We start from the raw sequence: 16,867 nt of genomic DNA on the forward strand, positions 1-16,867 counted from the left end.
AGGAAACACAGGCACCCCCAGAGGCAGGAGAAGACAGATGCTGGTTGGCAGGGAAAAGGAGCTGGTTCCTGGGAAAGCAGGCCCCAGCGCTGGACCTAGAGCCAGGCACCCTGGGTTCTGGTCCCAGCTCTGTCTCTGACATACTTTGGCAGCATTCCTTATGCACAGTCAAGGACATTTATTGAGCACCTACTACACACCAGGCTCTGTGCTGGGCCCCACAACATCCAGTTTTCCATTGTATCTTGTCTCTTCCTTCTATACATGGGGTCATCGAGGCTCAGAGAGGTTAAGATGCAAGCCCAAGGTCACCCAGCAATGGAGCCAGGGTTGAATCATGGTCCAGACAGTCCCCATGTCCCTCCCCGTCCTGATGTTCCAGGCAGGAAGGAAGGTGCTTCATAGAGTTAGCTACCTCATCCGCCAGGGCACGGAGACGCAGGAGCCAGTCCTCGGCCTGCTCCAAGGTGGCAGGGAGCTCACAGTGGCCAAGCTTCAGGGCCAAGGCTGCCTCGGTGATCTGAGTCAGGTGACGGGTACGCAGCTTGTACAGGTACTGGTCCAGATAGGTGGCAGAGGGCATCTCTTGGACGTTGCGCAGGGGCTGGCTGTGAGGGACAGGTGGGATGTGCCTGATGAGCAGGAACCCAGTGCACACCCAAGTCCAAGCACACACATGCACATACATGCACACATGTGCACAGGCTGCCACAACAGGGCTCATGCCCTCTGCCAGCCTGCTGGACACTCCAAGTGTCCTGGGCACCTTCTCCAGCCTGATCCACGTGCACTGTCATCTCCAAGTGACCTGCTCCATCCTCACCTCCTCCAGGAGGCCTTCCCCAACCACACTGGCTCATGTGCCTCTGCTCTGAAGTCCTCGGGCACGTCCTCCCTGCCCCCGTATCCTCCTAGAGCAGAGGCCCGAGCGTTAAGTTGCCCTTCGCTGAAACGAATCCATTCTGTTGTACGCACACTTTCTTCAAGAAGGAAATTTATGGACCCCTGACAAGCCACTGCAGACGCTGTGGGGAGGCCGGCAGCCAGCAATACAGATGTGTCGGCTCGGGGCGGCCCCACAACACCCCTCCCAGAACCTCTGTTTGGGAAGCCTCTGGAGAAGAGGCGTGGGGGCGGGGGGTGGACACATAGTCTCAGAAACACAGGCCTAGACCTCCAGTCGGGGGCTGGGTTTAAACTCCATTCTGTTTGGAGGCAATGAACTCTGACCCCCACCCCCATCCCACGGGGCTCCAGAATAGTCCTTCATATATCTCCTCCTCACCATACCAACCCTCCAAGGTCAGTCAGTACACGCACAGGGGTCCTGCAGGATGGGGTGGGTGGGGCTGGTCTGTGCCCTCCCTTTCAGCAGGACCCCCCTGGATTATCCCTGCTTGAAGGTATGGGGGGGCTGCCCCACCTCCGCTGAGCCCTTGACTCCCAAACAGGACATCAGTCAAACCCGCTCCACCAGTCCTGCTCCCACCACTCGTAACCCCCCCCCCCCCCCCCCCCACCGCATGCTCCCCTCCCTGCAGCGTCTGACTCCGGCTCCCGGCTGATTTATTTTTCTGCCAATTTCCCCGAGCTATGCAGAACCAATTACCGCCGGAGCGCAGCGGCACCGCCGCCGCCAGATACACCACTCTGGCAGGCCCTCGGCGCACTACATTTTTCCTGTTATTTTTTTTAATTGAATTTTTAGGGTGGGGGGAGCAGTACGCAAACTCCATCTCAGGAAACTTAAGCCCCGGGACCTGTCTCAGGTCACGTACTGCACACCCTGTAGTAATATAATATTTACTGCCCCGAGGGTGCCGCGGATGGGGCTGCCCCAGGCCAGGAGAGAGACGGCCTCCATTCCCAGCGCACTCGAACGTGGCGGAGGGGCACGCTTGGTGGGTGAAGGGGGGCCTGGGCCACAGTCCTGGCTGCAGCCTGCCTGGGAAGCAGCCCTGAGTGGGCTTGGGGGTGGGGGCAGGCGGGTCTGGAATGGGATGTGGAGAGCTGAGCCAACCAGAGTGATTTATGCTCCCAGCCCTGGTCGGGAGCTGGGAGGGACTGCCATACAGGCCACCAAAGGGAGATTTTCATAGAGGCCACTGGCCCGGCCAAGACTCCCCAGGAAATACCCGGGACTGTGACTGCCACTAAGAAGATGTCTCGGACCTTTTCTGCCCCAGAAAAGCCGAAGGCTGGGCGCAAGGAAAGAAAGGGAGACCCTGGGGAAGAGACTGGGTGACACTGCACCCCAAACCCCGACCGGGGCTGTTGCCCTGCCGACCCCAGTGAAATCGGTCGGCAGGCCCAGTGCAGGCTGCCAGCAGAACTGGGGTGCTCACAAAGTTGCTGCCTAACCCCACGTGAGTGGGAGCCTGCGTCAGGGACAAGCACCTGGGAGGGGAGCAGTGTCCAGCCTGAAAGAGGAACTGGCTGCAAGATCATTCATTTCACTCCTTGAGAGCAACAGCCCTGCTGGTCCTGGCGGGGGGCTGAGTCCAGCCCTGCCTTCAGGGAGCCGCCACGAACAGCCTCAGTGTCAGGGAGGGGTGCTTCCTGGAGGAAGCGGCCCCTCGCTGCACCTGTCAGGGCCAGCAGGAGCGAGGCAGGCCAGAGCGAGCAGGAAGGGTGTTCTAGCAGACGGGCAGTGTATGCACAAGACGAAGCCTCAGGGGCAGGAGGACACACGTGGGGAGTGGCTCCGAAGGGGCTGGAGGGTGGCACTGCGCAGCTGTGGGGCAGGGGGTGGGGCCAGAGAGACTGTCCCCCAGGACCAGAGCCGGGACTTTTCCTGACCGGAACTCACTGCAGGGCTGCGGTGGAGGTGGCATGGCACGGTTCTCGGAAGATCACAGAGGGTGAAATGAGCGTGCTGACAGGACATCCACATGTGTGGTGGGCAGTCGGATTTCAAGAGGGCTGGGCTAGAAGAACAGAGTGGGCGCCCGTGGCTGGGGGAGAGGGCAGAGGAGCAGGAAAAGGCTCTGATGGAACGAAGGACACTGACGTTGGATGCGTGGGCAGGGCCGGCTGAGGAAGGGGCCAGCAGCCTCGGTCAGCCAGGGCAAGCTGGCTGGGGCAGCCGGCAGCGGGCTTCCCTGCTGGTCAGCTGTGACGGTGCTCGGCACAGAGCCAGAGGTGGAGGGGGCCCTCTTGCTGCGGGCCCAGGGCAGTCTGGGGGCCTCAGGTGGTGCCTGAGGGAATCCGTCCTGCTGACTTCCTCTAGAGGGCCATTTGTGCATTCCTCGGAGCATGAGAACCTGGTCCAAAGCTCCTGACCTGGGACCAGAGCCCCCTAGGGGTTTCCCGGCCCCTTCTGTCCTGAGGAGAGGGAGTCAAGGGGGCCAGGCTTTCGCAAAAGCAGTTTTAGCCAAATCCTCCGAGGACCCTGAGAGTGCAGCGAGGGCAGCCCAGGACTTGGGTCCCACTGATCTCAGGTGTCCACGCGCTGCAGACCTGCCAAGGTCTACACAGCGTGCGAGTCAGGAGCAGAGCCCTGATCTACCCTCCGCACCCCTGCTGTCAGGCCAGGCCAGCGGGGCACAGCAAGTCACTCTGAGGCCCTCCCCACAGTGATCATGTCCCTGAGTGCTCCTCCAGCCTCACTCTGGCCTCCGACCCCCAGACCACAGAGAGACACCCCACAGGCACCTCCCACTCCACGTGGCCAGTCCTGGATGCCTCACCGTCCCCCAGAGCTACCTTTCTCTTGCTGGCCTCTCTGGGCATGGCCCTGCCCTCCACCCGGCTGTGCTGGCCAGAGCCAGGGGATCATTCTTGACCTTTCTTCGGCCCCCACATCCAACCCACCAACTAGTCCTGTCCATCAGAGAGCAGGACAACACCAAGGGCTCGGCCACACACTAGCAGCATGAATCTGGGAGAGTCAATTAACTTCTTCAAGTCTCGATTTCCTCATCTGTAAAATACAGACCGCTCTACTGCCTACCTCAGAAGATGTTTATGATTAGTTCATACATGTAAAATTCTTAGAGCAGTACCTAGCACAGAATGTGCTCCTTCTGAGGTTGTTGTCATCCTGACACCCTCTGAACAGTCCATGCTACCCCCACCCCAGTATCCCTCCTTAAGTGATGCCTTGCCCAGCACCCTCCTTGCCACACACCCCCCCCCGGCCTCTCCATTGAACTGCAGCCAGAGTGAGCATTTGAAGCGCAGCGACCACTGTGCCCCCCGACCGTTCCTCAGGTGAGCTCACCTTCAAGGACCCCTGAGGCCTGTCCCATTTGGGCCTGAGCCTTCCTGGTGACTCCTGCCTCCTGGAGGTGGCAGGCACTTCAGGCTTCTCTGCCTGTGCCTGGGCCGTCCCCTCTCCAAAGGCCGACTCCCAGTCGTCCTACTTTGGTGTTAACATCGGGCATCCTCTCCCCCGGAAGCTTCCCGAACTAGATTTGAGTCACGTGCACCTGATGAGCTCCCACAGCACGCGCCTCCAACTCCCGACACGCTTGGCTCCCTCTGCTCGCTTTGGCATGAGTCACATGGGGATGAAAGCCGCCCCCTCGGCCATCTGCACTGTGTACCTGGCACAGAGCCAGCCAGGCTTCAGAAAGGTCTGGGGACAAATGACCTGCCTGCAGCCCCACCACTGGTGGTAGGAGCAGGGGACACATCCATTCTGGGAAGAGCGTGCCTCCCACCTGAGGTAGAGGGTCTAGGAGGACACTGCCCCAGGCGGGGTGGGACAGGGACCCGTGTCTCAGTGTGACCGCACTCGTCACACCTTCAGGAGGGGGTGGGCTAATGGAATTTAGAGGGGGCATAGGACACATTTGCATATGTTCACACTTAACTCCACAGAAGGTAGAAAGGCAACTTTGCATTATTGAGTCCATTTAACAGCTGAGAAAACTGAGGTCCAGACAAGTGAGGCCCCCCCAAAGCTGAAGAGCCAGTTAAAGGGGCAAGAATGTAAGTCTCCCGACATTGCTTCTTCCTAATAGCAATCACAGCTACTGTGTGCTGAGCATCTCCTACGGGCCAGGGGCTGTTTCATTTATACAATATTGTAAATTAGTTATTCTCAATGCCAGCATACAGATGAGGAAACCAAGGTTCAGAACAAGTGGGTGGTGAGCCCCAGATCACGGGGTCCCAGAGGAGGTGCTGAGAGGCTCCCTTTTGGCCAGCCTCCGAGCCCCTGTTCCCCGTCCCCCCAGGGCCCCCTTTCCCTGGCGAGATCAGCCCTGTCAATAGAAGGCTAAACAGAAACCATGGTCCCCGACTTGGCCTTGGGGGAAGGAGGGATGCTGAGTGCCCCCCCACCCCCGCAGCCAGCTCCTCCTGCAGATTCCATCAGGGAAATAAGAGGTCGGGGATCAGAGACACAATGCTCCCCATTCAGGTGAGCCAGGCCGCCCAGGGCCCACAGCTGCCGCCGCTGCAGGGAGATTTATGACCTGCTCTAAATGTCACCTTTTCAACTCCCTGTGCTGGCTCCGCCACCTTTGGACTCAGCACGGGCTGGACTGCTGGCCAAGCGTGGCCGGGGCGACGTGCCGCCGCTCAGCGCCACACACGAACACTCCCAGGGAAAGGGCCCCGCTGAGTCAGGAGGGTGGGCGTGGGTGCCAGGCACCCCTACCTGCAGTCTGCGATGAGCTCATCCATCAGCTGAGCCGCCAGGGCGGCCGCGTCCTCGGCCGCAGAGCCCTGGGCCTTCAGGGCCAGGTGGACTTGCTCCAGGCCGGCTTCCTGGGGAGCAGGCAGGCGAGAATGAAGGCCATCAGTGCAGGGTGGAGGTGCACGGTGGACCTCAGCCCCAGGCCCCGTCACCACACCCAGTCCCTGAACCAAAGAGGAGAGAAGTTAGAGCAAAAAAAGGCAGAGAGACACCTTGCAAATCAGGGTCCCTCCTGGCTCAAGAACAGCCCAGGGCCCCGCATAGCAGCCTGATCCAATCCCAAAGCCCAGGGCCCCAGCCTCGCATTCGACCAGTCACAAGGAGGCCGGGTGCTGACAGATAGACCATATCCCGCTACTCACAGGCCTCTTCAAGCCAGGTCCACCATCTCACAGGTAAGTGACTTCTACCTGGGATGCTCTCTCCTTCCCAAATCCCACTGCCTCACCCAGCTCAGGTCACACTGCCTTCCTTCATGAGCACTCGGGAAACCTCCAATAACTGAGTCCCTGCTTTCACTAACTCCCAGGGCTGGGCCGGGCCGGGCCGGGCCAGGGCCTCATCCTGTCTTCTCGGCGGGACACATGTCCCACTGTTACCCTGGGCCTTGGCCCCAGCTGGGAGGCAGAGATCCCCCACCGATCGCCCAGCAGGCCAAGTGCGGTCCCTCAGTCCCCCACGCCCCTCCCACCCACCAGTCTTCCCGAGCATGTGCTGCACCTGGGCCCCAGTGTGGCACAGGCCCTGGGAAGAACACAGCTGCCACCCGCAGGGACTGCCCTATGAGAGAATGGCTGATCTGGAGGATGGAGTCTGAACTTCAAAGGCATTGACCCCAACTTCTCCTGCACCTCATAGTCCACCAGCCTCAGGGAAGGCATGGCCCCCACAGCCCCCCAGCCTGGGCTTGGATCCCCTCCCAGCCATGCCGGGGTCCCAGCCTCCTCCCCCCTCACCCACCTCCCCTCCTCCCTCTGCTCACCTCCTCACCCACAGACATGCCCAAGCTTCCCAAACCCCTTCCTGCCACCCAATGCCCCTCACCTGTCCCAGCAGCGTGGCCACACCCACCTCCTCCGTGTTTCCACAGGCCATGTGCCTTGTGGGTGAACCTCCACCCCACGCACACACAGAAGCGGCCCGGGGCCACCGCCAGAAGCACCGGCTCCCCGCCCTCGGCCTCTACACTTCTGTCCACTCTGATTCCCTCCACTCTCTGGCCACGCCCAGCCTCCCCAGGCAACCCCCCCTCCACCTATCACATCCCAAACAGGATGCACCACCTAACCTGTCTCCCAACTTCCCAGTTCTCAGCCACTGGAGCCATTCCTCCCAGCCCACCCTCCTCCCCCATTCAACAGACCACCAGGGCCTTCCAGCCCAAGTCCTACAGTTTTCTCCCCTGGTCATCTCCTACGCGGTACTCGGCACGCCCCCCCAGACCACCGCAGAGGTGTCCTGCCTCCCACCCCCCCGCAGCTCTGAGAGGCTCCTGGGCCCTCCCCCTCCTCTGAGGTGCTCCTGGGGTATCAGCTGAACCTGACTTTAGGGCTTCTGTGTGGGTGACCGTGGGCTCTTCTTCACTGAACAGACTCCCTGCGGGCAGTGAAGCTCCCAGCTCCTGTCTGGCTCCCCTCTGCAAGTGTCCAGCACAGGTCCCTTCATGTGGTGAGAGTCCACGGCACTCGACAGAAGAATGGACGAGTGGTGCAAGGCTCTGCCCGGCTGCCCCTCGCCTGGCCTGTCTCAGCTCTCAGTGCCGCCTTCTGCATTGAACTAGGGGCTCCCTCTCCTCTCCTCTCCTCCCAGTGTGCAGGGCAGGATCACAGACCCGGCACCATTAGGACACAAGGGACTGCCAACACCATAGCCGAATGGTCTGGAGACGCCCACGGTGGGGGTGCGGGCGCAGGCTGCATGCAGCTGTGGGCTACATCCACTCACCAGCCGGTCGGCGATCCCGAGCAGCTGGTTCTGAGTCTCGACTCTGTGGCTGATGTCCTCCCAGTACGACGACAGCACCACCACAGGCTTCACGTTGCCCCAGGGCAGGTAGTAGTAGTGGCACCCTGGAAGGATGCAAAGGGCCTCGTGCTGACCCCCAGGTGCAGGGGTGGAGGGAGGGAGCCAAGGGCAGGGTGGACTCAGGTACCTGCTCCTCCTTTCCACTAAGAACTGCCTCAGACACACACGGGTGACCAGTGTCCAGACTAGGTGCCCAGAAGCAGCTGTCGCTCTCATTAGGGCTCCTTAACACATCGAAATGGGGGGGGGGGGGGTTGGAAGGAAGCTGAGGAACCTGCATTCTCCAAAATCTCTACCTGAAGCCCAGCCCCCACCACGTGATAACCAAGCACCACAGGTCAGAACCAGTGCTGACTGCGGCCGGTTCTGGGAGTCCCATCCATGGGTCCTGACAGTGGGGATCCCCTGGGTGGTGAGCAGGGGGAGGAGGCACAGGGGAGCACAGGAGGGGTCCCTCCCAGCTGCTGGCCTGGGCCAGGCCCTCCAGGGGGCCTCTGGCAACTTCCAATGGTAGGTAGGACTTAGGGTCGGCCCCTCTCCACAGTCAGGGTTCCATCCAGGCACGTAGCCTCCAGCCTCACCATCAAAGACCGCCCGGCTGTACTGGGTGGTGGAGGCCAGCGGCAGGCAGGTCGTGTCGAACTTGTTGCCGTAGTTCCCGATGCTGACCTCGAACTGAATGGCATCGTCGACATCCTGCAGCATGGAGGCCGAGTAGAAGGCAGCGAAGAGGGAATATTTGCGCCTCCGGAGGTACTTCTGGAAACAGAGAGGGCGGCCAGAGAGTCACAGGGAGGAGGAAGGGAGACACCGGGGGTGGGGAGGGGTCACATGTCTGGCAGGCCCTGGCTGTGACTGGCGCCCAGTAAATCCTGGCTGGACGGATGGGTGGCAAATGGTCCAGCGAAGCACCAGCGCCCAGATTTGGTTACTAGCTGAGCAAACTTGTTCCAGGCCTGTGTGCTTGGCCACGTTCCTCTCGTAAGGTCTGTGCCTCCAAGGCCATGATGCGCCTTAATCCAAACCAGCAGCCATGGCACCGACACCCCTAGGAGCCTGGTCTTCCGCATCTGCTGCTCAGAAGGGGCCGAAGGCTCTGAACCGCTAGGCCCCCCGCCCAGAGCGCCCACCCCACACCGCCAGGGTCTCTGCAGGCCAGCTGCCCTGCAGTGTCCACAGGCTGCCCTGTGCTTGAGGCGAATGAATCCCACTGTGCCCTCTGGACACCAGGCTCAAGGCTAAGGACATGGGAAGTGCCGTCACGAGAACCAAGGTGACGTCACGATCCCCCACCATCTCCGGAGGTAAGTGTGACTCTCTCCCACTCCTCACAGACAGGGGAACTGACGAGGCTGGTAGCGGACCCGGCCGGGACCACAAGGAGCACCTTCTGACGGCAGTTTCCCCATCTGTCAAATGGAGCTGCTAATGGCTGCCACCTCGTGGGTGCTGGGAGGACTCACTGACATCGGACTGTCACTAGCACAGTGTCTGACGCATGGTCAGTGCTTAGCAAGTGTTCGTGATTCTGACGTTATTGTTATAAAATAGCCTCTCATTTTGTATTGAGCTCTAGATTTTTAAATTACTTTCATTTACTGTTTTTGAGTCTCTGAGCATTCCTCAGGGAGGCAGGGTGGATGTGGGGTTACTTCTGCCTCCCAGCCGAGGCCTGAGGCCCAGAGAGGTGAAGGCAGATGAGTGCGGGCAGAGCTGAGCCTTCCTCCACTGTGACGCCCCAAAGCCAGCACCCCTTGAACACCGCCCTCCGCCCCCAAGAGCCACACCCCTCACCTCCACCCGGAGAATGTCATCTGCCAGGAGATCCTCCACCTTCTGCTCACTGTGCTCCACCAGCTTGGTCTCCAGGGAGAGCAGAACCCGGCCTCGGTAGGCCACACCTTCCCCCTGGGAGGGGAGGTTGGGTCAGTGGAAGTAGGGGCTTGGAGAGAAGGAGAAGGGAAGGGGCCTGATCCAGCCCTGAGGATGCTCATTTCCCAGGTGCTGACGAGGTCCCTGAGCCACCCCCATCCTTCTGCAAATAAGGAAACGGTGCCCAGAGAGTTCCAGTGACAGGCCAAGCCACCCAGATGGTCAGTAGCGGACTCCAGGCCAATCAGAGGAGAGACGAACTCTGAGACAGTGGGGGGATCTGGGCCCCTCAGGGGCCAGGAAAGTGGGGGATCAGGCTGGCTTAGAAGGAGAGACAAACAGGAGGGGTGTGGAAAGGTGGAAGGGTCCAGGACAGGGCCAGAGAGAAGGAAGGATCTCTGAGAGGTGGCTGCCTAGCCCTGGGCCTGCTCTAGCCCCGGGCCTGCTCTAGCCCCATTGGGCCCTTGCAGTCCAGGGAGACCCCAGGTACTGCCCAGGCCAGGCAGGAAGACGACTCAGACAGGCCTGGGGATCTAGGGAACGTGGGGGGTCTGGCTGGCTCACCTTGCCCATGTTGAGCTCTGCATAAGGGTCCGGGAAGCCGGTGAACTCCCTGGGACTGCCGTAGAGGTTGACATAGCAGGGCCCAAAAGTGGGCAGGAAGCCCAGATGGTCATCCACTGGGGAACACAGGCAGGGTCAGAGGGGCCAGCCCAGGGGAGTGTTCCAGTGCTCAGCCCAGCCACCTGCAGGTCTGGGCCCTCCCCTGGGCCTCAGTTCCCTGCACACATGAGGGACACAGCCTCACACATGCATAAAGAGCAGTGACACTGATGGCAGCTCCCACTGTCCCCCATAAGCTCCTCTAAGCCTCACCACAATGCCAAGATGTGGAAGCTTTTATTATCTTTATGATCTCATTTTACAGGCAAGGAAACTGGGCTCAGGGGTGCAAAGGAACACAGTGGGCATGACCTAAAATAGACCGACCTGACCTTACAGTCCACGCACCGAGCCAGCTCGTAAAGCTGGGGCCAGGACCTCTGCTGCCCACCCCCCTCTAGCCACACCCCATTCTGTACCCCCTCCCCAACCCACACATGAGTGAGGGGAGGCACAAAGGAGGCCCCGGAACCTCATGACTGGACAAGCCATCTCCCAGGGCACCAAGGAGGGGACCCAACTAGATGTCCACCCCACAAGGCAACCCCTGGGCACACGCCTCCCCACCTCTGCAACAGACCACCTAACGGCCTTGACTCGTGCTGGAAAACCCTCCCCCACCCACCACGTTGTACATGTGCCAGTGGCACATGTTGCAGGAGAGTTAGAAGAATTACACTAATGATCAGGGACAATCTCCTCACAACATCCCTTTTAGGGGCCACCTTTGGTTAATGTCATTGTTTTCCAGCTGACGGCCAAGTTTTCCAGGATGGGGCATCACTGGCATACTCTGAGAACTGCAGGGCTGGGGGGTGGGGGGCAGACAAGAACCATCTGGGTAAGCCAATCCATACAAGCAAGGTAGGGCAAGGTGAGGCCGAAATAAATGTCCATGGCAAGGAAGTGCGTGAGCCAGACCTGAGGGTATAAGCTGTGAGCTCCGAGTCCCAGCTAGTGGTGAGACCCTCGTGGGGGGACAGGGTAGGGGCAGGGACAGGACTTGAGAAATAAGAAACCCCCGACCAGAGGCAGGAAGAACATGCCTCCGCCAGAGCCAGGGGCCACCAGGCAGCCATCTGCCCTCTCCGCCTGTGCCCAGCACAGACAGGGCTCCCTGGCCCTGGGGACAGGGGTGGGACACCCAGGCCAATGGAACATGATCACTAATAATGATTTGTAATAATCATCTCAGTTATGATTTACTTTGCAAATTCCAAGAGTTTTCGGCTCACCCTGTCCTCTTGCTGGTCCCCAAGATGTGCCCTTGCCCCAGTCAGTGAGGGCACTCACGCAGGTCCCATCCCCTGCCTGTCAGAGAGCAGTCTCATTTGCACATCAGCTGGAGCCTAGCAGACTTAGGAAGGGGGCTGGGGCGTGGGAGAGATTTGCCTTTAAAGCATTCTAAGCAATTTACATACTCAACCAAAATTGAGAGATATAACCAAAGGTAAGCTAGGGGGTCATGGTGGGGAATCTCAGGCCCACCTCAAGCAAATCAAAACTCTCCGGCCACTAGTACCCTCTTCCCTCCAGCAGAAACCCCAGGCCCACCCCCTTAAGTCCCCAAAGCACATACTGTCCGAGGTTGGAGGAAGCTTGGCCACACCTGCAGGCTCCTCTGAAGCGTAAAGAAATGGAAAAGGGGTTAGGGTGGGCATGGCTGGAAGGAGGTCTGGTTACATGAACAGGCCTGTGGAGGGAGAGCTGGCAGACAGACAGATGGAAAGACAGCTCCTGTGTGGGAAACAGATGTGTCCCGAGGCCCTACTCCCAGCCCAGCTGTGAATTTATCACCAACTAAGTCATCACGGAGCCCCCACCCCAGCCAAACACAGCCCCCAGGGCCATGGTGAGTCCCCTGGTCCCTCCCCACTGGTGTCTGCCTGCACATCTGTGTTCTGTTTGCCAACTGAAAATTGGACCCAAAAGTTGACTCGATACATTCAAGAAATAAGACAGAAAAGAAATGTGCTTTTTCATAATATGACCAGAAAAGTGAGGGAAACAAAGTACAGACACAAAGAAAGGGTGGGGGAAGCACGAAAGGGCCAGAGCTGCGCAGGCAGGCACACCCAGCGCTCCACCCGACCAGCAGGTTGAGGCTCTGGACCCAGCTCCGAGAGTTGACATTTCAAGGCACAACACCTCCATCTAGTGGCCACCTCTAGTATTGCCACCGAGGGCACCGTGTTGCATTTTCACAACAGCAGGCACTGGAATCAGGCTTCCGGCATCTGCCTCTTCAAGTAAAAACACAATAACAGACACTGTCCATTAGCTGAAGGTTCTATACACTGGCATGTCCCTAAATGCTGGTGATGGGTGTCCAGAAATAAGAGAAGCAAAGAAGGAGACGCTATGGCACATTTCCAGGCTCTCGGACTCCATCCCTCACTTCCAGGAAATTAAAAGTTGCCCCCCAAAAGAGTAGACACCCACCCCTCAGTCTCCTTTCACAGTCCTATCTGATTTCTGCCCCTTCTCACGCTCTGACCTTCCTGTCTCCTCCTCCAACCAGCTAAGTGTAACTGAGGTCGTGACCAAGCCTGGGATGTGGCTGGAGAAATCCCTGATTACTCTCATTGACTGGTTACCCTTCCCTATTGGTCTCCCTAATAAAGGAAAAAAGAGTGCCTTTGACTATTTTCCCATAGCTCCATGATTGAAGTGAAGAGCCAAGAGTTCAGCAAAACACTGCAAAAGAAGAATGAGTAGAGACACAGAAAGAGAAAGTGAAGAAGAGCGGACGAGGGAATTTGGAAGTCTGAGTGTGAGGGCAGGGCTGACCATCTGGGACTTAGCCTCCCAGCTCTCTGCAGCCAGGCCTCAGCAAGGAACACCCCCTGGCAGGAGTCAGCTGCAGAAACCACAGTTCATGGCCATTTTTATGTCCACAGGCATAGGTTCTTCTCAGTGGGGCAGCCAGGCCTCCGGTTATAGCAGAGCTTCCAGCAACAGCCAAAGGGCCGCCACGGACCCAGCTGGAGCCCCACGGAGAACCATGGTCAGGGCTCACAGGAAGCAAACAGAGTCCACTTTAAGCTCCTTCCAAATCATCACCAACAGGCCTGGCCAGTTACCTCGGGCTAACGAGGGTCACGGTTCCGACCCCCATGTGCTTGTTGCAGCAGCAACTCGCCTTCCCACCACAGACCAACTCTGATTCCTGGCTGCAAACCCGTGCCCAGTCCAGACACAGCTGTCCCCTAAACCCACCAGCCGTCTGAGCAACACACGTCTCTGGTGCTGGGAGGACCAGGCGAATGGCTGCAGAGTAGCCTGTTTCCCAACGGTGCCTTTCATTAATTCCCTCATGTATTGTCTTCTTAGTTCAGCAGACCTGGCCAGGCACAGTGCTGGGCACCTAGTAAGACATTGCCCTTCTGACAAGTTAGGCCAATGATTCCTAATTTGAGGGCAGGGTCCAAGGTCTCCAGATGCTCAGGATCATCCCAGATTCTCTTCCCTGTGTCTGCAGACAACTCATAAAGTCCAGGGCAGAGTGACCAGTGAAGGCACCCAAGACAATGCCTCTACTTAGTCCTCATCATCCTTCTGCCAAAACACAAGTGTCTCTGCATGTTTTCCCTCAGCCCAAGGAAGCCCCAGTTTTGTGGCCTGAGCAGCCACACCCAACTCTCTCACCTGGGGGAAGCCAGGGGAGACCAACAGCAGACCTACCAGTTCAATGCAGCCCACTTCACAGCCCCCAGACAGTCTTCATGCACCCCTGTCTCCCGGGAGAGGTTGAGGCTGTTACCTACGGCCAGCCCTGCCTGCTCCCTCTGCCTCTCAGCACACCTCCCACACCCACAGTTTGGCTGCCTGACACCAGCCCATGCCAGGCAGGAGGAGACATCGGAAACTACTGGGAAATCATTATCATCTACATCCCAAAGACAAAAAGAAACTACAGTAACTCCAGATTTCTTCCCTGTGGAAACACTGCAAGTGCTACTCATGCAGCATGATTTTCATATGTATAAAGTTAGAATAAAATCTATGGAGGTTTCATAGGTCTCATGAGCTGGTTACTTTTTGAAAGAACTGCAGCTTCTAAGGAAAGCACTACTTTTTAGAAAACAAAATTTTTACTAAATTCCTTGGAGCACAGGGCCCAAGGAACACATAAGTGTACCCAGGCAGCCTTGCAGGCAGAAGTGCTTGAAAGGCTAGTGTTAGGTCCTCTCCCCATTGGAAATAAACACGAAAACAAAAACTCCAAATAATCTGGTGAACCATGAGGTACAGGCATATAGAGAAAGAGCCCATTTTTACAGCTCAGTTTAGCTTGTTGGGTTTTGCAAGCAGTGGCGAAATAAAGTGTCATGCACTGTCGTGCCAGAACCGCCCCCGCTCCCAGTGTGAAGGAAAAATACAAAGGCTGGGCAGAAAGGTGCAGTGACATGTTCTGAGGTGACCTCAGGACAAGTGGGAGACGGCTGGCAGGCAGTGAGGCAAGTGCTAACCTTCAGGGTCTCGGAAACGGGCACCCCTGGTGGAAGGGACATCGGAGCAGTCATGCAGAATGGCTCCAGTGTGGGCAGTGAGTTTAACTCATTTATTGTTACAGGGATCACGTTATTCAACCGCACTTTAAACCTGGTTAGCTGGTTGCAGGAAGATTCTCATTTAGTTCTGAAACAATCTGTGGGAGACGTGGTCTGCCTTTCAAAGCCTCCCTGAACCACACACGGAGTTGCCCATGGCCTGAGCGCCATCTAGCGGCCAAATAAACATCTTTCTCACGTTTTCATTAAAATATTCATAATACCCTGAAAAAAGACCCAGGCCATCATCATCACCACCCGAAGGAAGACTGATGAAGGAACAGGGATCTACACTCTCCTCCTTCAGGCAGCTTATGGCAGGCTCAGCCGCAGCCTCAGGAAACAGTGACAGAAAACAGTCAGAGGGTCTCTACCAGGGTCTGCCCCTGGATCCAGAGACAGGAAGAGCACCAGTCAGAAAACTAGAGAAGAGGTTCTTCTGCAGCAGCCCTCCCGGTCTGCAGTGGGGGCCAGGATTCCCCTTCTCACAGCCCGCCGTCAGGATGCACTCACTGCCCCACCTCAAATCTTTCTACTGCCAAGACAGCCGTTCTCAGAAATTATCGGAACAGCATTAGGGAAGGGGCCCCACATCCTGGGACAGCAGTTCCCACAGTTTGGGGCCGGGGGCAAGCCCTGCTGGCAGTGCCTTCTGGAGGCAGTTTTTGTGCAGTCCACTAACTACAAGCATCAACAAGGAAATCAGAATGGCAGCGAGCAGCTAGAAGTTCACGCTGTGATGGCAGCTGGGAATTCACTGTACCATCCTTTACTTTTACATGTGCTTGAATTTTCTATAATGAAAAGTTCTTTTTAATGTTTCAGAGAACCTAGGAGAAGAGAGTCATCAACTCCAAGAGCACTAGGTAGTCTTCCAGAAGTGGGGCACGCTGACCTGTCCTCTGGGTGAAGGATGGCTACAGAGCCCCGCGGACCCTGGGCACAGGAAACACCAGCACTGAGCAGACCCTGCCAGACAGCAAGTGCCCACCAGGACAGGAAACAGCTTCTGGGAGACCCAGGGGAGCATGCACCTGAAATTCTCAGGAAATCACCTTGAATCCTTAATAGAGTGCACAAAGACATAGCTTTTGTGGAACAAAGCAAACTTCTGGGACAGAACAGACAGAGGGAAAGGAAACTATTCAAAGGAATGACAGAGGAAAAAGAAGACATGACAAGAAACTAAAAATGCAATAGCCAATTTGAAACTATATAGGAAGTAGTAAAAAACGGAATTAATACAGGAAAAATCAGAATTAATACAGGGAAAAATCAGGTGTGCAGAAAGCCAATAATAAGGGTACTAAACAGCAAACCTTACTTCAGGGCTCATTGTGTGCCAGACACTCTAACAACTTTACATTTATAATCTCACTGGACCCTTTTAACAACTGATGAGCCTGAGACCGGTAGGAGGAGACCGAAGCAGCTCGCTCAGCTGCAGAGAAGCAGACCTGGGGCCTGCGCTGACTGGCTCCAGAACCCCAGCTCTTACTGCAGCCCGCCCCACCTTTGGCCGTCCAAGTTCTACTCCTACACTAACAGAAACTATTCCTCGACACAGAAGTAAGAAGCCACTGCGTCTCAGACAACACTCAGTTAAACACATTCCTGCATTTAGCGTGATCAAAGTACCTTTTTAACTACAATAAAAAAGATACATGTCTACAAGCAGCACCTAGTTAGGAAAAAATAGACTACCTACAAAGGTAGTCTTCCCAAACTGCTCTCTGAAAACCCACCAAAATAAATTCAAAAAAGATTAAATATTTAGACATAAAAAACAAAAGGAAAAATTAGAGTGAACTGTAAGGGGGTTTCTGAAGTCCAACAGCATGACATATGGAACAGAAGCCATACTTGCATTATTTCAACAAGAAACACTGAAAATAAACACAAGAAGTTAACTAGAAAACTGAATTAGGAAACAGCAAAATAAGTATAAAAAGAGTTAAAGAAAAGAGTAAAAAAATGAGAGCATTAAAAATTAGAAAAAAAGGCCCAACCAGTGTGGGCCAGTTGGTTGGGCATCATCCCGCAAAGCTCAAGGTCAGGACACATGCCCGAATTACAGGTGCTCCCCAGTCGGGGTGCAAACGAGAGG

The 16,867-nt window shown here is 56.8% G+C and overlaps 1 protein-coding gene across 21 annotated transcripts in view; it reads right to left on the reverse strand.

Moving 5' to 3' along the window:
• The window catches only part of DYSF (dysferlin), a 202,106-nt gene that overhangs the window by 107,931 nt on the left and 77,308 nt on the right, over positions 1 to 16,867 (reverse strand). For 12 of the 21 annotated variants that reach the window (XM_028514759.2, XM_028514753.2, XM_036028085.1 and 9 more), the window contains 7 exons: positions 11,787 to 11,828; positions 10,109 to 10,224; positions 9,467 to 9,580; positions 8,254 to 8,431; positions 7,592 to 7,716; positions 5,609 to 5,718; positions 416 to 608 (listed from right to left, as the gene is read on the reverse strand). In XM_028514759.2, coding sequence (XP_028370560.1) covers positions 416 to 608; positions 5,609 to 5,718; positions 7,592 to 7,716; positions 8,254 to 8,431; positions 9,467 to 9,580; positions 10,109 to 10,224; positions 11,787 to 11,828 — 878 coding nt within the window. The remainder of the gene's footprint in view (positions 1 to 415; positions 609 to 5,608; positions 5,719 to 7,591; positions 7,717 to 8,253; positions 8,432 to 9,466; positions 9,581 to 10,108; positions 10,225 to 11,786; positions 11,829 to 16,867) is intronic. The other 9 variants (XM_028514757.2, XM_028514755.2, XM_028514749.2 and 6 more) reach the window with 1 other exon arrangement.

The sequence above is a fragment of the Phyllostomus discolor genome, chromosome 6 (assembly GCF_004126475.2).
Source record: "Phyllostomus discolor isolate MPI-MPIP mPhyDis1 chromosome 6, mPhyDis1.pri.v3, whole genome shotgun sequence".
Classification (NCBI taxonomy): Eukaryota; Metazoa; Chordata; class Mammalia; order Chiroptera; family Phyllostomidae; genus Phyllostomus; species Phyllostomus discolor.